This window comes from Hypomesus nipponensis, chromosome 22 (assembly GCF_054491055.1).
Source record: "Hypomesus nipponensis isolate SF chromosome 22, ASM5449105v1, whole genome shotgun sequence".
NCBI classification, from domain to species: Eukaryota; Metazoa; Chordata; class Actinopteri; order Osmeriformes; family Osmeridae; genus Hypomesus; species Hypomesus nipponensis.
Window position 1 is genome coordinate 10,054,262 of NC_140382.1, and position 27,939 is coordinate 10,082,200.

The 27,939-nt window shown below is 48.0% G+C and overlaps 1 protein-coding gene across 8 annotated transcripts; it reads right to left on the bottom strand.

Annotated features, from left to right (window-relative positions):
- On the bottom strand, window positions 1-27,795 carry rnf24 (ring finger protein 24). Of its 8 annotated transcripts, none has more exons than XM_084688019.1 (7): window positions 27,400-27,794; window positions 23,692-23,927; window positions 14,396-14,545; window positions 11,051-11,093; window positions 10,487-10,528; window positions 6,369-6,448; window positions 1-4,724 (listed from the first exon to the last, which is right to left on the bottom strand). In XM_084688019.1, the coding sequence occupies exons 3-7, from the start codon at window positions 14,536-14,538 to the stop codon at window positions 4,523-4,525; spliced, it is 510 nt and encodes a 169-aa protein (XP_084544145.1). In that variant the 5' UTR covers window positions 14,539-14,545; window positions 23,692-23,927; window positions 27,400-27,794; the 3' UTR covers window positions 1-4,522. The 8 variants fall into 8 exon arrangements, with proteins under 8 accessions (XP_084544145.1, XP_084544147.1, XP_084544146.1 ...); XM_084688021.1 differs by having other exon boundaries at window positions 23,692-23,924; window positions 27,400-27,417; XM_084688020.1 differs by lacking the exon at window positions 27,400-27,794 and adding an exon at window positions 24,559-26,349 and having other exon boundaries at window positions 23,692-23,924.
- Window positions 27,796-27,939: the final 144 nt, after the last annotated feature.

Genomic DNA, 27,939 nt, shown 5'->3' on the forward strand with positions numbered 1-27,939 from the left:
TTATGTCCAAAACTTGGTAATTTTATTTACAGTTCAAGTCAGTCACATGCAACAATTTCCTTTAAAATGAATAAACATGAAATTGGCAAAAAAAAAAAAAAAAGCATCTCATTTATCTCCTCAAAAATAGCAATTAAATATACAAAAATAGAGCTTACAAATACTGTACAGCAAATAGTCTCCAAAAATATTCTGCTGCAGAATTCTTAGTTTTACAAACATGTTTGTAGGAGTCCACAAACGTCGTCAGTGTTAACGCAGATGTCAAGGTGCAGGTAGGGAGTGGGGGGGTACTGGGGTATTGGAGGTGGTGGTGGTGGGGGGTCATAAGGAACAATAATGATGGAAGATGCTTCAGGAGGGGGGAGGGGGGTGTTAGAGCAGGAATACAGTACAAAAGCACACGCCAACACAACACAGGGTTGAAGTAGGCGATATGCAGGGGCTTGACAGAGTTGTTAAATGTTGTGAAACCCAGCTGACCTCCTCTGCATGGCGTTTCCTGTAAGTCCCAGTCTGCACTGCAATATGCCTTCTGCTCCTGGTTTGATCCTTACAGGACCTCTGAATGTTTTGTAATCAATGACCTTAACACTGAAACATTAGTGTATGGAACTGCAACTCCAAGGCTGCCATGTTCATTACTGGTCGTTTCTAATCATTTTGATTGATCGTGATTCAGGCTGGCTCACTGTAACTGTTTAAACTAATTTTTAACAGAAGTTGTCTACGCTATTTCCTAGCTCCTTCTGAGAAGTGGAAGTGGCATGTGTTTACAGATGATGGAACTGGAGAAAACATGGTTTCGACAAATACATGTTATTCAACTTAGAAAAAAAGCCTTTAAAATCCACCCTCCTTCATTACAAATCTTCAGTGAGCGATGGCAGCAGGGGATCTGATGCAGTGTATTTTTAGGCAGAAGAACACTAACTTATCCAGGGTTAATATGTCACTGCCATGACTCTTTTTGACAACAACTGGGATTTGTCAAAATCATATGCATGCAATTCACATTTCAACCCGCCTGTTTTAACTGCACATCCTATCCTAACTGTACATTCAGTTGCAGAACCTTGAGTTTGGGGTGGAGCTTTAAGACTTGCTGTGTTCAGGTTTAGAAGGTGGCAGGGTTGGCAGTCCAAATACTGTACACTGCTTTACAGGTGGGCATGGACAATAAATATCAGTCTGTTTGTTCAATCAAATATGCAATATACTAAGTGATAAATAGTATGGCAGAGATACAACTCTACTGAAACATAGTTAACCGGTAAGCCACTCACACATACAAACAACGTTGAGTGCCTTAAAACTTTTTTCTTTTTGAACTCCATTCTCTGGTCAACTACAGGACTGTTTCATCACAAACATTGACATACAACACACACATAAGTAAAGCAAAAGTAAAATAAAAAATTCCTTCCCTGCTAAATTTGTTCTCTTTTTTTCACCCATTTGGAACAAAAACGACACTATAACTGTTCATCTGTAACCAGGCCCTACTTTATGATGTAATGTTCCAGAGAGTAGGGGCAGGTTTTTTCACTGAGGCTTTGTATAAGTGTTTAATGAGTTATGAACCTAAACTCTGCAAACTCTTGTCTGGCAATTTGAGCTATCACACTCTCCAAACTGTTTGGTGATGTCCATCTTAAAACACAAAAAACAACTGTTCGGTATCATGGCTGTATGACTCTTAGCACTGAGAAAGCCGTAGTGAAAAGGGCCCTGTCCATTCTGAGAGTAACCAACAAGACAGCTTCGATCACCATTCAGCCCTGTTCAAAAATCCAATATTTGGCCTCACTTCTTTTAGGGAAAGTTGCAATGTCATTTGGACTATTATGTGACACTAATCATGGCCATGACCTCTCACCTTGATCTAGTCTGTGGCCTTCACAGTTTAGCAGCCTGCACCTGCCTGGGTTAGGATTAGGGCAAGAGGACATTCGCACAAAGGACCTGTTTCACAGCAGGGTCCAGTTACATAGTGCTCTGTGTAGGACCAACACATAAAGGGTGTGGGAAGAGCCCAGAATAAGGGCTCTAAAATAGCTACACTTTGTGACGAGAGAATGAATGAAAGTGCTGCCTCACTATAACTTGCCTCACGTTCATCTCTCCCCCATGTGTGTGCGTTGAGCCCTGTGTTCTGGTCATTAGCAGGGTCCTTGTGTCAGTGCTAACAGTACAAAGAGGTGTGCTGGGCTGGGGACAATGATATGCTGAGGGCAGCATGATTTCTGACACGTTTTAGGACCAGTCAAATAAACAGCTAACTCATACAGCTAACTCCTAAAGTACAAGGTCAGAATACTCAGCTAAAACTAAGCTAAAGGCCAGAACCATGTTCTTTTTAAGAACCTTGATCATGGGTTATTATTTTTATTGAAATAGTAAAACAGCTGGTTTGCTCTGGTCTTTGACAGTGCTGGCAGCCACAAAGCCCAATTAGCTTTCTTCTGGTGAGATTTGTAACACCTCAGTTGACACAAACAACCACAGGATATAGTTTCTGATTTGCATAGTGGCTTATATATATATATATATATATATATATATATATATATATATATATATATATATATATATATATATATATATATGCGTGTGTATATTTTTTACTTCAGGACCTCACAACATTCTAAGTGCGATCGAGGTATTTGGTAACTAAATCAAGACTTGGGCCTGACGAGATCTCAGATCTGAGAGATCTATCTCAACATTTGGCACCGTGTACATATGTGCACTGTACATATATGTATAAATGTGTTTATTAGGTGTAAGATTAAGATTTAGTTTTGTTCAGTGATTTCCTTTTCTTCCCATCCAAAGAGGAACACTGGTGGTTCTGCTATTGGAACAGCTCACGGTTCTGCTAGTGGGCTGTAGGCTGAATCGCATCACAAAACAAGCAATCTTTAACTATGGGTTCTGACATTCACCGTATGCTAAACCCATGACTCACACTTCAGGAGCACTGTGGCTGGGAGCCATACTAATCTCTCACTTCCGTAACAATAAACAAGGCTGCTGATTGGCTGCAGGGCCGAGGAGTGCCGCAGACGCAGGGTGTCGGGTTTCTCCATTTCCTGCTTGCATTAAGACAGGAAGTGACTGGAGCCAAGATGCTCCCAGCGTGTGTTGACTGACGTGTGGATGGGATGTGCAGCACTCTCTCTCTCTCACACACACACACACACACACACACACACACAATGAGCAGGTGGGGTTACTGTTATCATGGCACCCATGTTTAGAATGGTGTAGATCAGGGTCCTGGATGGAACAGAGATTTACAGGCAACTGAAAAAACTTCAGAGGACAGTGACGTCTGAACTGGCCAAGTACAGATGGGTCTTCCCAACTATTCACAAATGTTACATTTCTCTTAGCCAAGCTCATTCTAACCAGCTGTCTAACATCAGCATTGATGCAGATGACATGCTGTTCCTAGTGTCTCATTAGAGTGAGGGGCCCACAGAGGAGCAAGGAGGGGGGGGGGATTCTTAATGGCATGGTTCTCACATCATCCTTCTCATAGCATATTAGTACATGGCCTGGCTATACTGAAATGGCAGTGGCCACACTGTCATAGACACACTCACTCACACACCGAGCTGTGAGTAACATTCTGCAGAGCATTCGTATGAGCGTGGGGGAGGTGTCAGTGGCCTTCTGGGCACATTGACATCTATGTTCACATTTAAGTGGTCACCATGACCCGAGGTTAACTAGGCTTAGAGCTCTTCTCACAAAACACGCGAACACTCCACACACACAAGCCTTCAGTAATCAGTTGACTTGTTTTGTGCAGGAAGGGGGGGGGGGTGGTGTAAGTGTGAAGGAGCATCTGGTCTTTAGGATGGTGTGGTTCTAAGCATCTAATGTGTTTCCGGACGTTGATTTGAAGGCTATTGTCCCTTTTAAGATATTTTCTCAGTAAAAAAAAAAGTCCACACAACTACAAATGAAAATTCATGTGGCTCTGTACACATAAAAGAAAAGTTAATCTTAATAAAATATAACCTTGCTACTACTCTCCTCACAAGCAATCAAGGTTGACTTCTTATAAAGTGCTCGTTAAAAACAACAACAACAAAAGTTATGTAAAAAAAAAAAAAAAAAAAATGCAGCCATTTCCATTTCACTGTCGTAGTCGTCTGATTTTATGTCTTTCATTCGTCTTGCGCTGGTGTCCCAAGAAAAGTGCTTTGGTTGGGAAACAGAGTGACCTCAGTCACAACTGGGACAGCTCTCCTTCCATCGTCCCCCAAAAAACGTCATCAAAATAAGACACCAAAAATGATCAGTTGCCGTAAAATCGTTTCGATTTTGCGACTCTACAAAGGCAGCGAACAGAGGTGGAGTACGTGGAGTGGGAGAGGCCAGGCTGCTGGGTGTCTGCAGAGCGCCTGTCCACTCCTCATGTCCGACCACACTCATATACACGTGTACCTGTACAGGTGAGGGAACTGGTGTGTTGAGTGTGTGTGTCGATGTGGTAGGTATGTGTGTGCTACACCAAGTTCTCCACGCCTGGCAGAGGCTGCTGGGGCAGAGGCTGCTGGGGCAGAGGCTGCTGGGGCAGAGGCTGCTGGGGCAGAGGCAGCTGTATGGCCACGGCTGCGTCCAAGGTGCCGGCCTGCTGGGCGAGCTGCAGGACGGGCATGTTGCACAGCGGGCACACCTTTCTCACCTCCAACCACTTGATGAGGCACCTGGAGGGAGAGAGGGAGAGAGGGGGAGAGAGAGAGAGAGAGAGAGAGAGAGAGAGGGAGAGAGAGAGAGAGAGAGGGAGAGAGGGAGAGAGAGAGAGAGAGAGAGAGAGAGAGAGAGAGAGAGAGAGAGAGAGAGAGAGAGAGAGAGAGAGGGGAGAGGGGGAGAGGGGGAGAGGGAGAGAGAGAGAGAGAGGGAGAGAGAGAGAGAGAGGGGGGAGAGGGGGAGAGAGGGAGAGAGAGGGAGAGAGGGAGAGAATGAGAGCAAAACAAACGGAGAGACAGTGATGAGAGACAGATGGGACAGGCACAGGGGAGACAGACTCTTTTTTGTTGATATGTTGTCTGCATTTTCATGCTAATGGGGGTGGGGGATGAGGAGAGAGGGGATGAGGAGCGAGGGGATGAGGAGAGAGGGGATGAGGAGAGAGGGGATGAGGAGAGAGGGGATGAGGAGAGAGGGGATGAGGAGAGAGGGGATGAGGAGAGAGGGGATGAGGAGAGAGGGGATGAGGAGCAAGGGGATGAGGAGAGAGGGGATGAGGAGAGAGGGGATGAGGAGAGAGGGGATGAGGAGAGAGGGGATGAGGAGAGAGGGGATGAGGAGAGAGGGGATGAGGAGAGAGGGGATGAGGAGAGAGGGGATGAGGAGAGAGGGGATGAGGAGCGAGAGGGCTACATGGAGCCAGGTCTGGCCAATCAGCCACTGCCATGAGTCAGAGCGACACACTTGCGAGCTCTCTGCTGGTGAATTATTTAGGGCCGGTCCAGGCTATTTCTGGCGCGCTGGTCACTGAGGTGACGGGCTGAGACGTGGGGGGGGGGGGGGGGGTTAAGAGGGAGGGGGGTCACAGAGGAGGTGGGGGTTGGGTGGGATTGAGCCCCTCCTCTTCAGAGAATCCCAATCCATCCAGTCCTCCATTGTTGACATCTCTCACACATCTGTGTCTCATTCCTTTTCACTCTCAGGCTCTGTTTCCACCTGGCATGAACATGCGCCTTGCTTGTCCCAATCCCAAAGCGGACAGCTTTGAGGACATCAGTTCACGCCTGGCATCAGAATGTGTCTCGAGTGACCACTTGTGATCTCACAACACCACTTCTTTGTTTAAAGAAACACTTCATTTCCCTTTTGCAAATACCAACTGAGTTGTTGTTTTTTAACAGGCGCAAGGCAGCGACGCACTTCCCATGCCTAGTCTGACGGAAATGAACAACATTTGAAATCAAAACAAATCAGACTGGGTCTATTCTTTGACTGTGTTCCAGACAAACCAAATCGCCCGAGATGTTTGACGCACTCATAATAATATTATCTCAATGGGATCTTTTTGATGTCACGGACAAAGCCAGCTAACACGATTTGTTGTTGTTGCCTATAATCACACTGTCAAATGTTGGTATGGAACTCCACAAACGTGTCTGTGTTTATGGGGTGTGAGCGGGAGTAACACACTGAACCACAGACACACATACCCCTGTGTTAATGAGGCTGTGTGTGTTAATGAGGCTGTGTGTGTTAATGAGGCTGTGTGTGTTGACGAGGCTGTGTGTGTTGACGAGGCTGTGTGTGTTGACGAGGCTGTGTGTGTCGTGCGTGTGCACCCAGGGTGGTTGTTGACGGGACGGGACAGTGTCAGTACTTACTTCCTGTGAAAGGCGTGTTTGCACGGGCAAATCCCCAGCTCATCCTTCTGTTTGAACTCCTCCAAGCACACTGCACATATCTGGGAGAGAGAGAGAGACAGACAGAGAGAGACAGTGAAAGAGAAAGATAGATAGATAGAGAGAGAGAGAGAGAGAGAGAGAGAGAGAGAGAGAGAGAGAGAGAGAGAGAGAGAGAGAGAGAGAGAGAGAGAGAATCAGCATGGCAGACTGTAGAATCGCTGAAGCAACAGAACAGTTTGTCGTTAAGAAAGTCTGTCCTTGCACATGCCTCTGATGTGTGAGCAGGCTTGTGTGAGGGAGCGCTCGGTGCTGTTCAGATGTGTGTTATGTAACCAACACACATGCACACACATGCACACACGCACACACAGAAACACAGGGTGTGATTTATTTAACAACCCACTGACTCATTCCTGACATAATACGTAAATCAAAAATGAAACTGAAATATGCACACACACACACACACATACCATCCACAGCTTGACACACCAGTGCCAAGAAACGTCCAGGCGGGAACCAGTCTAAACCAGCTCCTCGTATCCCCTGTCCCAAAACCGGTCTGGCCCGGTTCTACCATGTTGACCCCCCCCCCGGGCCTGTGCTGCCACCGAGGTGGCACCAACACCACCCAGGAAGTAACAATAACAACCCACAGGGAGAGAAACAAGGAGGGGAAAGGAAGGACTGTAACCTAATGTGTGATGAGGACCCGGGGTGCTTCCTTGGTCCGGGCTGGGGAAGAAAGATCACTTCAGGGCCTAAAAAGCCTGCTTGTTTTTGGATGGCTTCATTCAAAGACCCAGGGTCGCTTTCCTGTGGAAACAAACGAGTGTCTTCCTCTCGTGTTTTCTCCGGGACCCGACGGAGGGAGGCTGAGGGGTTAGACCCAGCAGGTGGGACCATCAGCACATCCTCTCAGTAGCTAAGCCCTGTCAGTCAAAATGACATATCCAGCTTCAATGTGTGAAACTAGTGTTTTCAAACTGTCTAAATGACAATACGCCAATTGTGCCAGCCCCATTCAACACTTTGCTATAGTGTAAAAGCCCCACCGGAGCTGAATAGAGACCGTGGCAAATGTGGCTGGAGCTCTCACAATTACTACTAACGTTGTGTATGTGTGTGTGTGTGACAGTGCTGAGACATTCTACATCCAGAATGTGACAATAGGGCACATTGTGGGTGGGTACACAGTGTGAGCTTACTGTGAGTTGTGTGTTCAACTTCAACTGTCTCGCAGTCAGACAATGGAGAAGACAGTGACATAAGCAGTGGCCGAAGGGCCGACTCCATTTGGCTGACCAGACTGGTGCTGTGTGTGTGTGTGTGTGTGTGTGTGTGTGTGTAAGAGGTACACTGTTACCATCTGTTTCCACTTGCTCTTTCTGTTCTGACACCACTAAAGTGTAATTGTTCCTGATTTGACTCTGAGCTACACCTTAACACCTGACAATTAAAAACCAGACCATTGTACTCATGGTTCCATACTGTGACATCACATACAGGTGACGCTACCTGCAGGAGCAGCAGAGAGGCCTCCTCCTCCCTGCTGCCAACACAGTGGTGCTCATGAGCACAGGGGAAAGCATGGCGGCCCAGGCTGTGGAGCTTCTCCCAGGTGACTCCGGGAGAACAAGAGAACTACACTCTCTGTTGAATGCTGCCTTGCTCTCGCTATCCTCACTAGGTCAATGCCTCAGTTCTTTTCAAAGCCTTGGCAATAGACACACTCTCTCCAAAGACACCCTGGGTGAAGACACACTATCCCCAAAGAGAGAGACACTGACAGCGACAGCTGGTCGACATCCACGCCTGTCACTTGAACTCATTATATGAACTCATTTTCTAGAAAACTTTTTCTGGAGCTCACGTAAGCAATTACATCACTGGGGGAAGATGGTAGGATTTCACCTGGGGGGAAAAACTAATCTTCCTTTGTACTGTGAAACATAGTGAAAAACACAGAGGTGCCTCTGGGATGACAGAATGAGTGTGTGTTTCTGTAACGGCTGTTCCTGTCTTGCCTCCTTCTTCATTCTCTCTCTTGAATGTCGCTGGTTCTGACAAGTGTGCCCAGGACAGAGACCCAGACCATGGCCACGACATTCTCCTGAGGAAAAACATCACGACTGCTCTCGCCAACGGAGAGACCGAAATAAAGAGTCAGCCTATAAAAAGCCACATAGTGAGTTCAGTCAGAGAACATGATAGAGAGGGTGAGAGAGAGGGGGGGGGGAGGGACAGAAAGAGATGGCGAGATAGGGGGACACTCACGACGCCGAACTTCCTCGGCTCTGTCAGTGAGGTTAGCACAGCGTGCTGCATCAGAGTCATCTAAGAGCGGTGGCGAGGCAGGCAAGGGATTCTGTAACTGTGGAGTGGCTGCTCACGGTTCATTAGATGTATTGTTCCTATTTATTTCAGAGGCCAAAAATAATCTTTGCCCTGTTGAGAATTCAGGCTCATCCTTGGTGCACCTCCGTGGTTATGCAATATGTGCCTCGTTCCTCTGACATAGAGCGAACACAACAGCTGGCTCCAGAGCCTGAAGGAAAGCTTGTCGTCTGCCCCCCCCTCCCCCCTCCTGCAAACCAGCTCATCTGAGTTTGGATCAGGTTTGCAAAGATGCAAATTCTCCCTCAAACTGCCACCAACCAATCCGGTTTTAGCCATGACAAAATTCCATAACCTTGCTTTAGGGGGGGGTTTATACCAGCTCTCATGTGAAAGCTTTCCTGGGTACATGTGAGAGGAGGGTGTGTGTATCGTGAGGTCAGCCTGGGGTAAGGGGCTGGGGTGGTGTGTGTGTGTGTGTGTGTGTGTGTGTGGTAAGACGTGCTCCACCACCATGGTTGTGGCTGTCAGAGGTGACCAGCCCCTTCTGTCTTTCAGCAGGGTTGATGAGTCAGCTGTCTTCCAGCAGAGCTAGCCATCAGCCACCTGGATGTACTGGGAAGGGAGGAGAAGTCGCACGGAGCAAATTACACACACACACAAACACACACACGTGCACGTACACACACAAAGTCGTAGTTTCAACTGACAGAACAGTAAACGTGTCAGGAAAAAGCAACCCCTGCAGTATTGCGCATTCAATAAACAGGCTTACAGAGGCCATGTTCTGATCTGATGATTCCTGTAGGAGGTTGATGATCCATAGCAGGTCTGTACTGTTGTACAGTATGATTTACAGTGTACACCATCTTCTCTCTACATTTATAGCTCCTAACAGAGGAGATTTATAAAGGATTGAAGTACAGTTTTGCTGCACAAGGCTTAATCCAAAGTAATATAGCGAGGCTTTTTTCTTTTGGAATGGTTCCCTCCAGAAAATGGGTCAGTCCCCGGGGCTAGCATTAAAGAGTGTTATCAATTTGGCTCAGCTTGGCTTCTGTGCCACACAACACACTTCTGTAACAGACTGTAGAGCCCCTCTCAGAGCTAATAACAGCGTGGGGGGGGTTAGCTCCTGGCTGTGAGAAATACCAGGCCAGAGAGTGAGCTCTGAGGTTTAGCCTAACAGCCCACCTAGCATGCAGGCTACTTTTCATTAGCACGGCGGTGCTGAAAGGCGAGTGGTGTTTGAGGACGGTCCACCAGGGCAGCGATGCACACTGACTCTGGGTGTGCTGTGGATGTAACAGACACCTGGAGCTGACCAACACACCGACGGTGGAGCGCTTGCACTGGCGTTGACAGACGGCCCTGCTAACTTTAGCCGGAGGTGTTAGTTTCACGTTGTGGAGCGCAAAATAACTTGTGAGAACAACAAGGTACGCCAGGGACAGAGTATGCTTTCAGTCAAAGCTGTAAAACTGCTTTCTATGGCACATGAGAAGTCTGTGGCACTTTCAGGAAATCTCTGGACGTATGAACATCAAATGGCCTTTTCACATGGCAAAACATGCACAGATATCATGGCAGGCCTTGTCAGGACTGATCCATTCCATCTAGTGTCTGTGTCCCTCGTCCACAGACGGACATGACGTCCACAGACGGACATGACGTCCACAGGTCCACTCCGAGCCCTCTGGGATCATCCAAACACCACACCACTCAACATATGCAGCAGATAAACATGGCAGGCAACTTACCTCATGCAAGTTTAACTCTTTCACTTTTTCTTTCTGTATAACCTGCGCGATAAAGAAAGAAAAGTCACCATTAGTCAACCCAAATGAAGTGCTCCACTGTGATGAACGTCTTACTGTGCCGGCACTGCATTCATACAGTGAGTACCAAGTGCCCCCCCCCCCCCCCCCCCAAATGAGCTTCCTTTCCGGACACAGATGCTAAGTATCTGGCATACAGTATATACATTTATTTAAACCGAATTAGTCCCAGATGTGATACAGTATGTACCCCCCCCCCCCCCCCCCACCTCCTCCTCATAGGCGGGTGCTAAATGTAGCCGGTACATTCTGTATTTATGTAAGCACATCTATCTTTAGGGGAAGGCTGGAGAGCCATGCTGCTGGGCTGGGCTGTAGTGTGACGTGAAATGGAAACCCATGTGTGTCTGGAGTGTGACTGTCTAGACTTACACCTTCATCTAGTCACCTTTGGAGAAAGAAACGGAAAGAGGGTGTGTGTGTGTGATGAGAGCCAACGAAAGAGAGCAAGAGTGTGTGTGTGCGACAGAGAAATGGACTGCTTACTTGTTTGTACGCGTACAACTCCTTGTGGGCCTGATGCCGTAACCTGGGGGATCACAGAAAACACAACACCTCTACATTAGTAGAGGAAACCACCAAAAGATCTTACAATGTCTTCAAATGTCATGGCATAAGAAACCTGCCTTAACAAGAGGAGAAAGGAAAAACACTTAGAACAAAGTAGAAACCTTATACTGAAACAATAGTGCTATAATAGAGGGGGGGGGGGGGGGGCATTAAGACCTCTAAAGTCTGGTTGCTCAGACATGACATGGATAAATTAGTTTGAGTTCATTTGATCCCAGCTCATTGCAGCAGCTGCACAGCCATGCCAAAGACCTCATAACCTGTCGGGTAACAGACTCATTGGGAGCCTACATGCATTTGGTCAAAACAAATAAAAAAGTGATTGTATTGAAAAATGTGCTTTCCGTGAAAAAGCTGAACCTCCTTCGGTTTTAGAACAGAGGTCAGTGCTTGAGTTGATCAGACATGTAGCCTGCTCCTGGTTAAGGGTTACTGGACTGAACCAGGTTGACATGTCATGTTCCTATCAGAGCAGAGGGCTCCCATGCTGCTTGGCATTGCTCTGACAGTTTTGGGCTTCTGTCTCATTTTATGGTCTGTGAAATGGCGACGCGCACGTTGTTAATACTGCGCCTGTTTTACGGGGAGATTTGAGGGAGCCGTGCTGGCCCTGAACCCAATGACACTGACGTCTGACCTTTGTAACACTACCACCCCTTCCTTTCCTCTCCAATGCATAACCCCCTTCTCTATTTCACACACACACACACACACACATTCAATCTAAACGTAAGTGTGAATGGAAAGTAAAACTGCTTACTACCATTTCTTCCAAGGTATTTATACGATCATTACATGTGAAAAATAAAAGCTTGTACAGACTAAATCAAGTTTGGCTTGAAAACAGAGGAAAAAGATAGTGTAGCTCAAGAACGAGGGGGAGGAGACTGACATGAGAGAAGAGAGAGAAAGAACGAAAAAGAAACAGACAATGCAGACAGAAAAATACATACACAAACATGGTTTTGTTAAGATTTACCTCCATTACAAGTAAGCTTAACCTCTCGTAGCAGTTTGAGAGGGATCTGTGAAACAGACAGCACAGTCTAGGAGAGAGAAACTGATGTTCTGTAAGAGAGCAGCGGGTAAGAACGTGGGGTCCTCCCAGAAGGGAGGGGGCCAGGTGATGGGCCTGGTGTGGTCCTCCCAGGAGAGCAGGAGGGGCTTCCCTTCACCCCTGACTGGCCAACACAGCCAGGCGATGGAGGGAGGCCATGTACGCGCTTATCGTTCTGGGAGGGATTTATGTGTATTTACAGCTAAATCAATGTTTTGTTGTATGTGCTCATGTTAACCTGCTTAAAATACACAGATTAAAACTCAGTAGAACGTCTATATGCTATATGTCTATAGAACTGTGGAGATGTCTGAGGTATTTACGGGTGCACTCGTTTTCCTTCGACATCCTACACAAACACTCCCCAACGTCTGCCTGTCATAGGACTCATTTCACACGCGTGTGTGGACTGTTGAGGGTAGCTGTGACGCTCGGCCGCACACGCTTGAGTGCGTGTGTGTTTACCTTTGTCCGGGGAAAGTGTGTATTCACATGTCTACTCCAGCTCGCTCCATTTGCCTTTCTCTGCACACATCCCTTCCTCCCCTCATACGTCCCTCACCTTCCTCCCCCAGGCTATTTGTCTCTCTGTTGAGAACCTATGACTGGATCGAGTCTGAGTTAAATAGGCTTCCAAAATGATAGTTCTGTGTGTGTGTGATGGCTTATGTGATTAAGGGAAGCATTCAAGGGAGTCTGGATCTTTAGAAGCCTTTTGTTCTTGTGTCGAGTCTCGTATTGCTATGAATTGACTTGATAATCCGGCCACCTTTGAACATGTTCATGAATTGTGACACTGAATCAATTTCATACAGTTCATATTTAAGGGGGGGGGGGACACAAAAAGAGTAACAGTAAGCAGAAACACACTTACCATAGTCCCGGCTGGGCGGGCTAGGGTGGGTGGGATGGGGTGAATGTGTCTGAGAGATGCTGCTTCTCACTGCATTAGGTAAGAGATGCTTCACAGTTGCAAGTTATTTCTACTGCCTACTGCTGCTAGGGGATGACCACACCCCAGCTACCGAGCACGGCAACAATGGTCTGGACAATTGTGATTGGACCACAGAGGCCCAATCAGATTTCCAGTGTCTTATCCTGTGGAAACAGCTAGATTCTATAGAAGGTTGGGACTTAAACCATAGCTGTTTTCTCATGAGGATTTGAATACATTAAGCTGCTCTCGCTCAACTCTGATTCAATAACCTCACAGTGATACACGTCAGGTTAGAATTAAATTTAGATCAAATATCTAAACTAGTGGCTTCACAGTAGCCACTTATCTGGAGGTAAACATGGACTGGACAGTGTTGGTGAGAGGTACGACGTGAGCCTCTTCAAGTCTGGGAGGGTCAAGGGATTGCTAATGAGAAGCAGCTTTGAAAGAATTAGTTTTAACAGTCGAGAGGCCTTGTGGTGGAATTTCTTTGTTCAGATTATCAAGTCAGCAATTGTACAGACATTCTCCAAACTGTTCTGTTGATCCTTTTGACCCCATAAAGATGTCGAAAAAGTAACCCAATTCGATTCCAAAATGACAGTTACTGTATTTCAAGCCATCAAAGAACAGTTAATAACTTCATAAATGATGTGCGTGACCTTTGTTCTGAACCAAATCACAGATTAGGGTTATGGTAAAACTGCCACAATTTCAGATACAATTCAATCACTTCCAACACAGGCCTTTCTCTAGGGTGTGTATCGTTCATTTAGCATAACTGTACCGTAGGCTGAAAGCAGCTCAGGTCTTCAAAGAGAGCGTGATGAAGGACACAGTCACTTGGACCTGTGGCACAGGAGATGAAAGAGCCTTCCAGAAGCACCCCTGCCCACACCACCTCCACGCTCGCCCTGGACTCACGGGGCGGAGATGAATTTGAACATCTTCTACCAGCCCCTCCTCCCCCCTCCAGTACACAGCTGTAATAAAACTCCCTGGCTCCTCATGTCCTTGGGTAACATGCTGGTGTCCATTCAGGTCAGATAGGGGGAGGGGGGGGTCAAGCATCTGATTGGACGCTTGACTATGCAAACTCAATCAAATTGTCGTCGGACACCCTGAAGCTAACTGTGCCAACCATGTCGATATCTTTTTATTTTCTTTTTAATAGTAGAACAAAGACTATGGCGCTTGTGGCAATGGGCCTTGAACACTAACCAAACAGCTTGTCTAAATCCGTCCATCAGCCCAATGTAGATCTTACCTGATCAGGTAGCAGCAAAAGAGGAGGCTGAGGATGAAAACAAAGATGGCCGTCCCAAACACCACAATGTAGATGTTGAGGGGAAGGTTCTGGAACCCTATGTTAGGCATCCTGAAACTGTAGTGTTGGAAGTCAGAGCTCATGGATATCCTGGAGAGAGAGAGATGGAAAGAAAGAGAGCAAGAGAGAGCGAGAGAGAGAGGGATGGGGAAGGGAAGAGGGAGGAAAGGAAGGAAAAAAAGAGAGGAGAGAGAAACATTAGACTGTAACGGAATGATAGAAGTGGCATGACTAGTAACCATGACAACAGTGGAAAGCTGGGTCGATAAAGGGCCCGGTGATAGGAGAGCCCACTTTCATATGACCTAACCTACCAGCAAAAAAACATCTGCACCAGTTTTCCTACAAATAGCTTATGATGACGTAGACTCACTCTCTCACATTATTCATACCAGGGGGCAACAAACACTTCCACAAAGTCTGTTTTGCAAAGAACCCAGCAGCGCTGAAAACAGGGGTTTAAATCAGACAGTGTTGCTTCCCAGGGAGAGACTCAACCCCCCCCCCATGGATCAATGGATAAGAAGAACCAAACCGTGTCATGTTTATGCCGCTGGTACAGTAGGAAACCAGCGATCCCAAACACATCGGTGTGGTGACATTGATCTGCATTTGCAAGGTTACACAAAAAGCCTCGTCTCTTTTCCTAGAAGCCGATGGGAAACAGATCGCTATCGTAGCGTGGCCTCCTCCGGAAGACGGCTGCCTCTTTGTTTATGGAGGACAAACCCATCGTCAGGACAGCTCCAGCAGGGCTGGCCAGGCAGCAGCATGAGAGGGGAATGTCCTCTCGTCTCTCAGCCATGCTTTGAACACCAAGGAGGAGTGTGTGTTTCACTGTCTCAGGTTCCCTTCCACTGGAAGGGACATGTCTGGACATGACCGGTCTCAGAAGAGGAGCGGAGGACGACAAGAATGGCTGTTCTGTTGCACTGAGAGCCTGCTGGATCTCCCACCCCTCTCTCTCGCCTTTCTCTCACTCGCTCACATACACAGCCACACACACACACACAGCCACTCTCTTGAGACACTCTCTCTCACACGCACGCACACACACGGTCATGCTTTACTTCTCCCTGCACACCCAAGCCAGCTGACAGGGCCAGCGATAAACACTGTTTACTTCAGAAGGCTATGGAACGCTTCTGCAACACACACACACACACTCACCCTTGTGGTGCCTTCATGTTGCAGGGCTGAAACAAATCTATACCTCAGAGTGGCTGTTGTTCAGGGCAGAGTTTGGTAGAAGCGGAGGGGGAGGGAGTGATGTTTTTCCCCCCGTGTGGGGTCAGTCAGCCCCCCCCCCTCCCTAACACACGCCTGGGCAGTGATAACAAACACAGCGCTCCGTCCCCCAGCAGCCCAGCCGCTAGCTAGTGGGCAGTCGTAAACAGAGCAGCTCTCTCGTTGGCTCCGCTCGGCGCTACCACAGCCCCCCCCCCAGCCCCCTCCCAGCGTGACATGGCTCACAGCCAAGAGCTGCCCTCTCGCCGTCGCTCTCTTCCTCTCCCATGTCCCCTCTTACTCTGCCTTTCCGCGACCCCCCCATCTTGTTCTCTTCCTAGGTCTCTTGTCTTCTGCGCCCCTCTCTCCCCCCTCACTCCCTATCTCTCTTCCTCTGTCTCTCTCTTCTTCTTTCTCTCTCTTCCTATTTCTCTCTCTTCCTCTTTCTCTCTCTTCCTGTGTCTCTGTCTTCCTCTGTCTCTCTCTTCCTCTCTCTCTCTTCCTCTGTCTCTCTCTTCCTCTGTCTACCAAAACAGAGTGAGGTTATCTCAACTTATCGGAGCTTGTGAACCCACCAGATCCACATGGCCCTTTGACACACAAATTCCAGTGGGCGTGAATGCAGACACACAGACCGGCACACACAGACTCAAACAATCTCTCTGGAGCAGCCTACTGAGTCTGCTGAACCCAGATCTGCTCGCAGGCAATTCACTGATCCACCTCCATGGATCCCCTAGGCCATTGACATGTTTGACTCAGTAAGAGAAATACCTGAGATTGACAGAGCTGAAAGACTTGATTTTGCAGCCATTCCAGGTGGAAGGATAACCAAGTCTGTCACTCTCAGTGCAGTCTATACGATACCTAACCCTAACCAAACACCTAACCCTAACCCAACACCTCACCCTAACCCAACACCTAACCTTCAGCCAGTCTATACAACCCCCTTATCCTAGCCAACACTTAAACTACCAGTCTGCTTGGACAGACGCACAACCAATGACTGAACAGGCTTGACTTACATCAGTGAAAGACTGGATCTGTTTGTTGTGTCATCTACCGGATCTTGCTCCGGTACTCTCTCCCTCTGCAATCCTTCTCTTGACTTACTACTACCCCCCCATCCTGGCCCAGAGCTGCTGTTTGGAGACAAAGCAGTTTCTGTTGAAGCTGGCAGCGCCACGCGCGGTTACGCAATTCAGCTCGGGGGATAAACCCTGCTGCTGGGCGGTCTCCAAGGCCTAGGAGGCAGGGGTATGGAGGCAGGGGGAGGGGAGGAGGCAGGGGTGTGGAGGCAGGGGTGTGGAGACAGGGGTGTGGAGACAGGGGGAGGGGTGTGGAGGCAGGGGTGTGGAGGCAGGGGTGTGGAGGCAGGGGGAGGGGAGGGGGCAGGGGTGTGGAGGCAGGGGGAGGGGAGGAGGCAGGGGTGTGGAGGCAGGGGGAGGAGGCAGGGGTGTGGAGGCAGGGGAAGGGGGCAGGGGTGTGGAGGCAGGGGGAGGAGGCAGGGGTGTGGAGACAGGGGGAGGGGGCAGGGGTGTGGAGGCAGGGGGAGGAGGCAGGGGTGTGGAGGCAGGGGGAGGGGGCAGGGGTGTGGAGGCAGGGGGAGGGGAGGAGGCAGGGGTGTGGAGGCAGGGGGAGGAGGCAGGGGTGTGGAGACAGGGGGAGGGGAGGAGGCAGGGGTGTGGAGGCAGGGGTGTGGAGGCAGGGGGAGGGGAGGAGGCAGGGGTGTGGAGGCAGGGGGAGGGGAGGAGGCAGGGGGAGGGGAGGAGGCAGGGGGAGGGGAGGAGGCAGGGGTGTGGAGGCAGGGGGAGTAGGCAGGGGTGTGGAGACAGGGGGAGGGGAGGAGGCAGGGGTGTGGAGGCAGGGGTGTGGAGGCAGGGGTGTGGAGGCAGGGGGAGGGGAGGAGGCAGGGGTGTGGAGGCAGGGGTGTGGAGGCAGGGGGAGGGGAGGAGGCAGGGGTGTGGAGGCAGGGGTGTGGAGGCAGGGGGAGGGGAGGAGGGAGAGGGAGGGAGGGGCAGCATTCAGACACCATCAATCAACGCCATGTAGGTGCTCCCATGACTTGCAGGGCGTACGTTGTTATTGTTAAGCTGCATCAGACTGTCAGGAAGAGAACATGGTTCCTTCAGCTTTTAAATAACTGGGCTGTTAATGGTCTTGGAGCTACTTAGCTTTACTTCGTGGACTCATTACAAATGTGTTTCTATGCAGAAAAAACCCCAACTAGGATCAGACTAGAAGGGTGTTTCACATGCCTCAGGGCCAATCTGAAAACCTGAAGGGGCCAACTGTCAAAATAGCTGACATTCTATCTACAACGCACACCACCGGACAATCTATGATGACATGACATAGCCTGCATGGAGCCACACCAGGGACCTTCCCAGTCTCCTAAGGACAGAACCCAAGGTGACTTCTATTCCCCCCCCCCACCCCATACTCCCTCCTCATGCAGCAGAGCACAGCCCCCCCTGTAGCCCTTCGGCGGGCCCCTCCCCCTCCCCTGCCATATCATGATTCGCTGAGTCCAGGGGTCCAGGATGTGCCTCGTTGCTGAGGTAACACTAGCCTGCTTGGGTAAACAACCAGGCATGTCAAGGTGTCTCACCGTGTGAAACCGGGACCGTCCGCAAGTTAAAGTCACACAATAAGCCCACAGAGGCAACCCCCCCGCCCCCTTCCCCCTCAGAAAGAAAACCCTAAAACAAACTTTGTTCTGTTGATGCTCTATGTCAGCTATTCAGACTCAAAAGCCTCCCCACAACCCCCCCCCCTCCCCTCCCTCCCCCCCCTCCCCTCTCTGCAGTGCATCCATGTCGTCAGCGGGGTGTCTCTCAGCCCGTCTCTCCTGGAGGACCAGGGAGGAAAGACGGCTCATTGACTGAGGGGAACGGAGGCAGGAAGGAGAGGCAGGTCCCTGTCAGGGAGTGGGGCATGCTGCTATGGAAACAGCCACAGTCCCTGTCGACTTAATGAGGGCAAACGTTGAACACACACACACACACCTGAACAAAACAAACATCGTCCTGTGATGACCTCATTACGTGAGTATTTATGAGAATTTCACACCAACAAAAGAGTCATCTTGAGAGACAACTCATTGTCACTCGGTGGAAAGCACCTTAACTTCCCTACCAGTCTCCCCTAGTCTGGAGGAAAGCACCGGAACATCCTCAGCTCATTCCTAAACAGCCGGGTTCTGCCTGCTGGTTCCACACAGTCTAAAAATACCTCTCTGCCTGCTGCCGTTTTAAACTGAAGGAGCCTCTCAGGACACGACAAACCCAGTGGCACGCCCGACTGGACACCAGGAAGAGGGAGGGGGGATACAAACAAACTAGTGCTGTCAAACGATTAAAATATTTAATCGCGATTAATCGCATTAATGTCATAGTTAACTCGCGATTAATCACAATTAATCGCACATTTTTATCTATTCTAAATGTCCCTGATTTGTTTTTGTCCCAATCTTTTTTCAAATTTTAATGCTCTTATCAACATAGAAAAGTGGTTCGGATTGCTTTGTGCAAATATTTTTTTTATTGAAAACAACATTGCAATCGCCTGGCTTTGACGAGGGGGCAGAGAATTCGCATCAGCTGTGTGCTTGGCCATCAAGTGGTATTTCAGACTGGACGTGCTGCGATGATAACTCAGTTTACAACGACAAAACACACAGATCACTGGTCTTGTCAATAGAACCATTTGGCAACTTTTTAAAAGCAAACTTTCCATTCAGAATCTTATTGGCATCCATTTCGGCATCTCGCGCTCGTCATCCACTCAAAACGTAACGTTAGCCTACTACCAGAGAATGTCTAATATCCGTAAACGGGCTCTGCTACTACTCTTTAGCCAGCTCGCAAGCCAAACGAGTGTTTGGCGTGCCTGTTGTTTTGTTTCCGGTCTAGCTAGATCCGGTGTGGTGTTGTAGTTTTTCTAACGTCGGTAGTTGTTGCAACAGCATGTGAAAAAAACTACAAAGTTTGCTAGGCCAAAAAGAGCGTTAATCGCGCGATAAAATAATTTACGCCGTTAATTTGGGTTTGCGTTAACGCCGTTAATAACGCGTTAAACTGACAGCACTAAAACAAACAGAACAGCTTCCCCGTCGCCACAGACGAAACCTCGGCCTCCATCACACAGTCCAACAGAGCTGGCCCTGCACTAAGGCACAGGTAGCATCTACTGACGGTCAGGATATGTTTGCCTTTTTGCATTGGGTGAAGCTGATGGAGGAACAGGAGAGCCTTCACGCAGACTCCATGAACAAAGCCAGAAGTCGGACGGCAGATGTTCGACCTTCCTTTCCCTTCTCCCTCGCTCCGTTCTGCTCCCGTCCCATCCTCCCCCCTCCCCCTTGCGTAACCCGCTGGGGGCTCGTGTCACCACATTCCTGGGAAATGAGAGCGAGTGTGAGCACGCCGCTGGTCCCAGCAGTGGTGAGGGGCTCTACGTGAGATGTCAACACTGAGTGAGAGGTTGGACCTGGGAGAGGCCGAGAGCGGCGGGGCGGCCTGCTGTCCACTGTACCACGGCTCCTTCTGGAAGCTACGCTGCGTGAAAACGGGACGCCCGTGTGCTCATGAAACAGCAGTGGTCAAACCAACCCAACACAGGCATGAGGAGAGGACGCGGGGGGAGGGGGAGAGAGAGAAGGGTGAACAGAGAGGCGGGGAGGAGGAGTAACAGAAGATATATAGCCCTACAGGGTTGGTGGTCCGGTATAGTACATGGGCCCTGCAGTCAGACTGCAGTGTACGGAGTGGACCGCGATCGCCCTCCGCCCTGGCGTAGCCACACTGCCGTCGGCCTTTCAGCACGCCGGCCCCTCGCATATGAGGAGTTCCATGAGGCTCGTAGGCAGAAGGGGTTCAACAGCCGAGCAGATCGAGAACAGCTGACACCTCGCTCCACAGGATGTGTCAGAACAGGTAGCCTTTTCGACACTGGCTTGGAAACTGGAAAGGGTGAGGCTTCGGATAACCAGGACCTCAGCTGAATGATATGCAGGCCGCGCAAACAATCCTCCCAGGTTCTGGAAAGGTCATTACAACTCACCCCAAAGGTGAAACCTTTCTGGTGTGGAATAGCAGCCCTTTGTTTCTTCCACACCTCAAGTCTAATTTAGACTGCTTCACTTTGCATCACCATAGGGAGTAGCCGAGTTCTACAGCTCAGCTCGGTTGTTGTCGCAGTTGAAAATGGGCGATCCTGGCTTCATAATTACCATTATATTTGTTTATGTTAACATATGAAATTGGAACAAGCCCAAAGACAGCTTGTCTTGTTAAAAGGCTTTGCCCTTACAGAGCTTCCATCAGAAGTTAGACAGAGATCTACACATCACTACGCATCACAGTGTTTGCACAGGGAAGTGAGGCAAACCTTATGCAGACATCAAACACAGTTTGAAGCACCTCTTGGTCATTTCCCAGCAGAACCTGTCTCCAGAGAAGAACCTGTGGCGAGCAGATGTCCAAACACTCCAAAAGTCTTAATGACAGAAAAGAACTGTGTAGAGTTCATGTGGATGATGACAATTAGGGTTGGTATGGGACCAAACATTTCCGGTAAATTTCTGGAAACTTTCCATGGGAAGTTAAGATTGGGAAATGTGTTTGGTGACGTTTGCAAACTAATAAAAGAGATGTTAAGACATGTTTTAGTTTTTAGGCTAGTTCAATCGGGTCAAAAAATAAACAAGGTAACAGATAGGCTCCTGTGAATTCAGGAGACTCGTCAGCATGTTCTTGACAGAACTGTGGAGCTGGATGTGGTTTGCTGCAGCCTCTCAGCAATGACAAATGATCTTCTTTATTCAATCTGACACAGTTGTTGGAACATGAGAGCATCTTTATTAACCCCCCTCTCTAGCAAGCAACCAAATAAGCTCGTAAAAGGCTCTTATCAAATCAACCCTTTTTCTCTCTTGACAAAAACCCACCACTTCTCAAATCATAAAGCATCCTATGATGGTGGGTTTGGTACCGCTCTACCCAATGTGAGAGGTGGTGGTGTGGAGGGGGGTGGGGAGAGGGGGCTCCCTGTGATACCAGGGATCCAGTTCTGCCCTGGACGCATTTAAGACTGTAAGGCAACCCTGACTCCACGTGTCCACGACATGGACACTGGAGCTGGATGTTAGAACACCCCAGCTGCTCCAGAGACCAGCTCACTGGATCCTTCATTCCAGTAATGCACAACTGGGAAACGGTAGATCCAGTCCACCTTCCAGAGCAGCCTAACTCTACAGTGTGTAGTCAACAACATGCTGGACTCCACAACCCCCACTGAAGGCAGAAAAGCAGTGAACGTGACATTGAGACCAAAACATATAGATCATCTGCTTTCCCCACTGAGATCTTATCCAGTTCTTACAAGCGATCAATAGTCCCTCTACGATGTGGGACTGATCACCAGGTCTGTGACGCCGACAAACTGAAGTTCACCTTTCACCCTCTTCTTGTCATTTGGTTAAATTGTGTCACTGTAGCTGCATGGCTATTTGGAAACTGAGTAACCGTGACTAAGACAAATAACAGGAAGAATGGTGAAATGTAGACATAAAAAAAAAAACTACAGAATGTTGTAACTGATTGATGTGGGCATACAACACATGTGACTTAGTAGGTAGACCCATGGTGTCACATTAAACGGTCATTAGTGTATTTTTACTGCAAACAATCACTGCTTTCAAAGCTGCTCACCATGGCATGCTATCAGAAACACAACTCATCTCTGTCCTCCTTGGCACCTCCTGACCCCCATGTTTAGAAATGCCTCTCAGTTTGAAAACAAAAACAAGCCCACATTTTTACAACTTTGGTCAGAGTTGGCTGTGCTGTTGCACATTCTTTCCTCTCACTGTGTCGCTCAAGCTTACCCGCTCTCGCCTGTTCCGAAACAGCTTAATGTTTGCTGTATTTCGCAACAACCCCCCCCCACAACTGTGCTGCTGGCCAGTTTACAGGGCCTTGTAGAGAGAAGCCCCCCTCCCCCCCATCCCCACACACACACACAAGAAACAAAGGCTGCTGTCTGAATCTGGGAAGTGGAAAATTCCACTGGAAGTCCAGTCCTGCGATTTGCACTTCTGAAACCTAATATGCCAAAGGACAGCACAGGGAAAAAACGACTTTGGGAGGATCTGAATCGGTGAGTACTGGCGAGAGAGACCACACCCACACCGCTGCACTACTGGTTCAGTGATTTTGTCCAAAATCCCGACACAGGGACAAGGCCTTATGGTGGCTTAGAAGAGTAATTGGCATCATCACTGCTCACACATGTTGTATTGTGTTGTGTAGAGTCATTGTGGGGGGGAACAGTAGCGAGGCTAAGCTGTGAACAAGCTCAGCTGTGACCCCCCCCCCCCCCCTCTCAGGGACATGCAATGTATACATCAGGCATCATAAAGGGGATGGTAACCTTAGGAAAACTCCACTTTGTTCTGGTCAGGCTGTGAAACAATGACGGGTGTTTGGTTGTGGGAGGGCGACGGGAGAGGGTGTTAAATAGGCGCCCCATCGATTCTAGGAGAAAACATAATAGCCTGAGGCTCTGAAATATCTATCGCAAAAAGAGGAAAAAAAGATCTACTTGTTTTACAGCCGAGTTGTGCCAAGTTCAGTACAAAGTAGGTCAGCCTAACAGACTTCAGACATGGAGATGGAGAAGGGGGATGGGAGTCACTTGAGCCGAATAAGGTCAACCAAACGTCATGCTCTGGAAACATCTAGAGAACACACATTCATTATGTGTAGTGTACATTCACACACCCGCACACGAGGGGGGTGGGGAGGGAGGGGCCACCCACCTGGGCCCTGCCAAAGTCCACTGCCCACCTAGCACTGGACACAACAGATGTTCACAGGTACAAACTTCCATGCTTCATGCCATTATGGGTCTGCAACCTAACTGGTAAACACATCTCCAATCACACTATAAACCCATCACTGCCACAAGTGAGCAGGAACACTCCACAAATCATTTGATTCCCCTACCTTGAGACAATGAGGACAAAGTAGACACCATGACGACGGTTAAGTGTTTCAGAGAACTGCCAACAACATCAGTGAGCAGGGCGCCACAGTTGACCTGCATGATCGTCTAAATTCACTCAGTATGCTGGCACCCGGATTAAACCAACTCTTAATCCAGGGCAATGGTCTTGGTCGTGCGGTTAATTAATCCACTTTACTGCTGGGGCTGATCTGGGGCCGGGCTGTGGAACCCCCTGCTTAGAGAGGAAGACAAGTGGGAGCACAGAGACACAAACTGGGAAGAAACACCACAGAATAACACCGCCTCCCAATGACTGCTGTTGGCCTGGTAAGTAAGCAAGCCTGACTTGATGAATTGGACAGATGCCTTTACATGCGCCTGACTAGAAGCGACATTTGGGATCCCCGCCCTATTCTTCTTCTGTGGTCTCATTCAGTAACACAAGCTGGGCCAAACAGCAACTGACACACACAGCTGTCGACCATCACTCCGCGGCCCTTACTCACCCTCTCCCACCTAGTCCTGCGTGGTGTACGCAGGGCCTGCTCTCTCGCTTGAATTCCCCTGTTGCCTCATAAACAACATCTATTTCAGAGGCGGATAAGCTTATTTGTTGGACTTGATTCACACGTGTATCACACATGCTTTGTTTACATTGTCGGAGATATGTTTTACTGCCTGACTTAGGCTACACGCAGCAAACATAGACATTGATTAAATGGTTGACTTATTCCCGAAGATACACTGCTGCCTTGAAATTAAATGACCCATACGAGATGCAAAATATGAAAGAAAGGGAAAACATAGACTAGCACTACTTTTCCTTTTAACCAACCTCCTTAGTTTGATATTGCGCACAAACTCACCTAATTTTCGCAAAGACGTCTGCTAACCTGGTGAGTCGGTGAGATGGTAAACAAGCCCTCAAGTTAACTCTGAGTGGTGTTGGGTGTGCTATGTTCGGCTATTAGTCTGTATGCTCTCATCTTCAATGAGTTGATAGAAATAGGACCCTCTCTCGCCCTGCTAAAAACAAGGTAACTGATGCTCAGTAAAACACACGGTCACGTGAGGAGACGAGGGCCAAAACTGGGCAACAACCACATGCCAAACACAGATTTAGGCCTGTATATTATCTCAACCCCAAACCTCACAGACACTATGACTCCAGCTCAAACCAATGAGGGTGAAGCGTCGACATAGGAAGCACCGCAAGAATCATTTTCCAACAAAACACACACAGTGTTCATCGATCAAATGCTTTTACGATAGCCAACGAAGCAAAGCCACAGCACAACCCAAGCCGTTTGATCACAGGGAGTCACATTGCCACATTGCCAAACAACCCGACCACAAACAGACACTAAAAAGGAAACACGCTAATGAGGAAATGTGCATTTCAGTCCACAATCCAGTAAAGAATGATCTCTATGATTGGCCTGACCTCAGAGGATCATCTCATCACAGCGTTGCCCTTGGGCTTTTCTTTTGTCAGCATGCTTGGTGCTTTCTTTGCCAAAAGCACAGGGTTTCTGCCCTCAGTCCAGCACAGCGGAGGGAAGACCTAGCCAGACCTGTGCCCTGCACAAGTCTGGCTAGTGGCTACATGACTTGATATGGGAAAAGGGACTACTGTTCAGGGACAGCATGGTTAAAGTGTCACATAACGGTTAGAATGGTTTCTTGTTTCAATGTGCATACATTATCCATCTCCTTGACATGTAGTGCAGCATCCAGGTTTTTCTGGTAGCCATATCTCCAATTCAGTGTTTCTATCTGGCTTATCAGTGAGATGTTGATCGACAGCCAAAACCATGACTCGCATCCAAAACAAACAAGTTTTTTTGGCCTGGGTTTGGCTGTTAACTCACATACTGTCCTACTTTTGCTTTCATTCTGTTGTAAATCTAGGGCGTTTATGAGTCCATTATTAAAATCATTTTCAATACTAGTCTGTTACATAATCTTGTTACAAGTCCATTTGACCAACTTTGATCATTTAACATCACCGCAACTGACCCTCATCAGGGAGTCCCAGGTACCCTAGTGTACACCAGCACAAGTACATTTACAATTACCGTCAGCCTTGTTTCCACTTTAACAGGGGAATTGCATAACTGGGATTAAGACCAACACAGCTGGGCGTTGGGGACGGGAGTGTTGTTAACAGTGAATCTGATGTACGGGTACTTTTTGTGTTTTTATATTCCGAGATATCGGCTCCTGGGAAAAAAACTACAACCCCCCTTTTTCTCAGGGGGTGAGGTGGGGGTTTCAGTTGTTTGTAACCACAGTGCAACAAAGCGAGGCTAACTGACATCTCTGGACATTGTGCAGAATAACATGTCCCTGATTCCTTCTTAATAGCTGGTCTCCTATGGAGAGGGCACAGGGAGCACAGCTAAACGGTACACGAGTCCAACTGAGGGGATGATATTAGGGGTGGAGACAGACACAAACAGAGTACACACACACCCACACACACACACACACAAAGGTAGGTCTAATGCTGTTTTTTAGTGCTTGGTTTTACGATTTCAGGGTAAAGTCAAGGTAAAATGAAGTGTTTCATCTTGTTGCTATGCTTTGTCAGTACATAAGAGTAGATCCCAAAAGTTATTATCTAGTAACTATCTTTCCCTTGATTGAGGTACATTAGACTACAAACCCCTGTTTAACGTTGTTAAAAAAAGATGCGGACAGGGTTTACAATGTTTTCTACAACAGCTCTTATTTCAAATCCTCTAGCGCGCTCATTGCTTAATTTTCAAATTGCCGGCCTAGTACTGGTCTGTTGGTTCTAGATTTTTTAGGTCACATAAATAGCTAATAACCAGATGAAAGCATCTTATTCCAATTGATATACCTAGTTATAAGTATTATTCTGTTTGATGGCACAACGTGTTTTGAAAGTGACTCAGTAGTGCTGTAGAGATCCAAACTGTTTCAGACCAGTGCTATAAGATTTTTCATGGGGACTCGAGAGTTAATGTTTTACCAAAGCGCGTCTTTAACGTTAATTCTCCAACCTCTCAGTGAAATTCAATGCAGAAATAAAAAAAGACAGAGGCAACATCTAGTTTATTAAAGTGATGCTTACCACAATACCAGAATGTTATTCCCATATAACACATAGGCATGATAAAGGAGATTATAAAAACACAAAAACATTTTGTGTAATGGTACTTACAGTGCTCAACTCAAGAGGCAGTTGCTTATGAGTTCTGTTGTTATTCTACACAGCACGTGCCGCAATACAAATCTAGTGATGAAGTCATAATTAAACACAACGCATAGTCTGGAAGTCTACTACAACAACACAGCTCCCACGTCTAAATAAATCGTGTTTTTCCTTAGAATGATCCTTAAGTAGCATATGTCGATGAATGAGGTTTGCTTTGTTAATCGACGTGATCTGGCGGAACGATTTTTGGTAGCTAGCTCTCAGTAGTTACTAGTTCTGACTAAAAAACTGAAAAACCTACCAAGTAAAATTGTCTTATTTAGCAACTGTACCAAGCCATATAGCTAGCTAGCTAGCTAGATATACTCACACATACACCAACATCCATAGCCCATAGGTCGGCCTAAGTAACATTCATGCATCAGCATTAGCCTCAGGTTAGCCTTGCCTTGTAAATGTGACTGAAATTATAACACCAACATACTCTGGCAACGAAGCAAGATATAACAGTAAGACAACTTACCAATCGATCTTGACTCCGATATCTTCTTTGTGTTTGAATCTTCTGTACTGCCAATAGAGAAAATATTGCTTCGATACCAATGGAAAAAAACTGACCAAGTCAAAAAAATTAAGCGAAACGCGAAAGCCGCTCAGTTTAGGGCGTCTTAAATCAGTTCGCGACTGCTGTGGTCGATGTCAAGCTAACGTTTGTCTGCGTTGAATCTACGGTCTTAACAAGGTTACGGCCAACATAACGTTGAATCAAACAATTAATATGTCAACAAACGCTCCTCGGGCGACGGTCTGTGGGTTTTCAGGTGAAGATGGCAATTGATATTTGCGTAGACAATTTCAATTCAACGCGTTTCACACGTAGCTCTCGACTAGGTCCCTCCTCCTAGCCGGTTCAACATAGACAGAGAGAGTACAGTTTGTACGCGGAGTGAGGGATGCGAGCTGAAGCGAGGAGGGGGATGCTCACGTAGGTAGGTTACCTCCATCCCCACATAGCTCCATTCGAGACAGTTTTCACATTGTTCTTGCAAGCACACAACTGTTT

What these genes read in the sequence shown, in the direction of transcription:
- rnf24 (XM_084688015.1), bottom strand. An exon ending in TTTTGCTGCTACCTGATCAG is followed by an intron (nt 11,094 to 14,395) that starts GTAAGATCTACA and finishes GTGATCCCCCAG; the next exon opens with GTTACGGCATCAGGCCCACA. An exon ending in AGTTGTACGCGTACAAACAA is followed by an intron (nt 10,529 to 11,050) that starts GTAAGCAGTCCA and finishes TTTATCGCGCAG; the next exon opens with GTTATACAGAAAGAAAAAGT.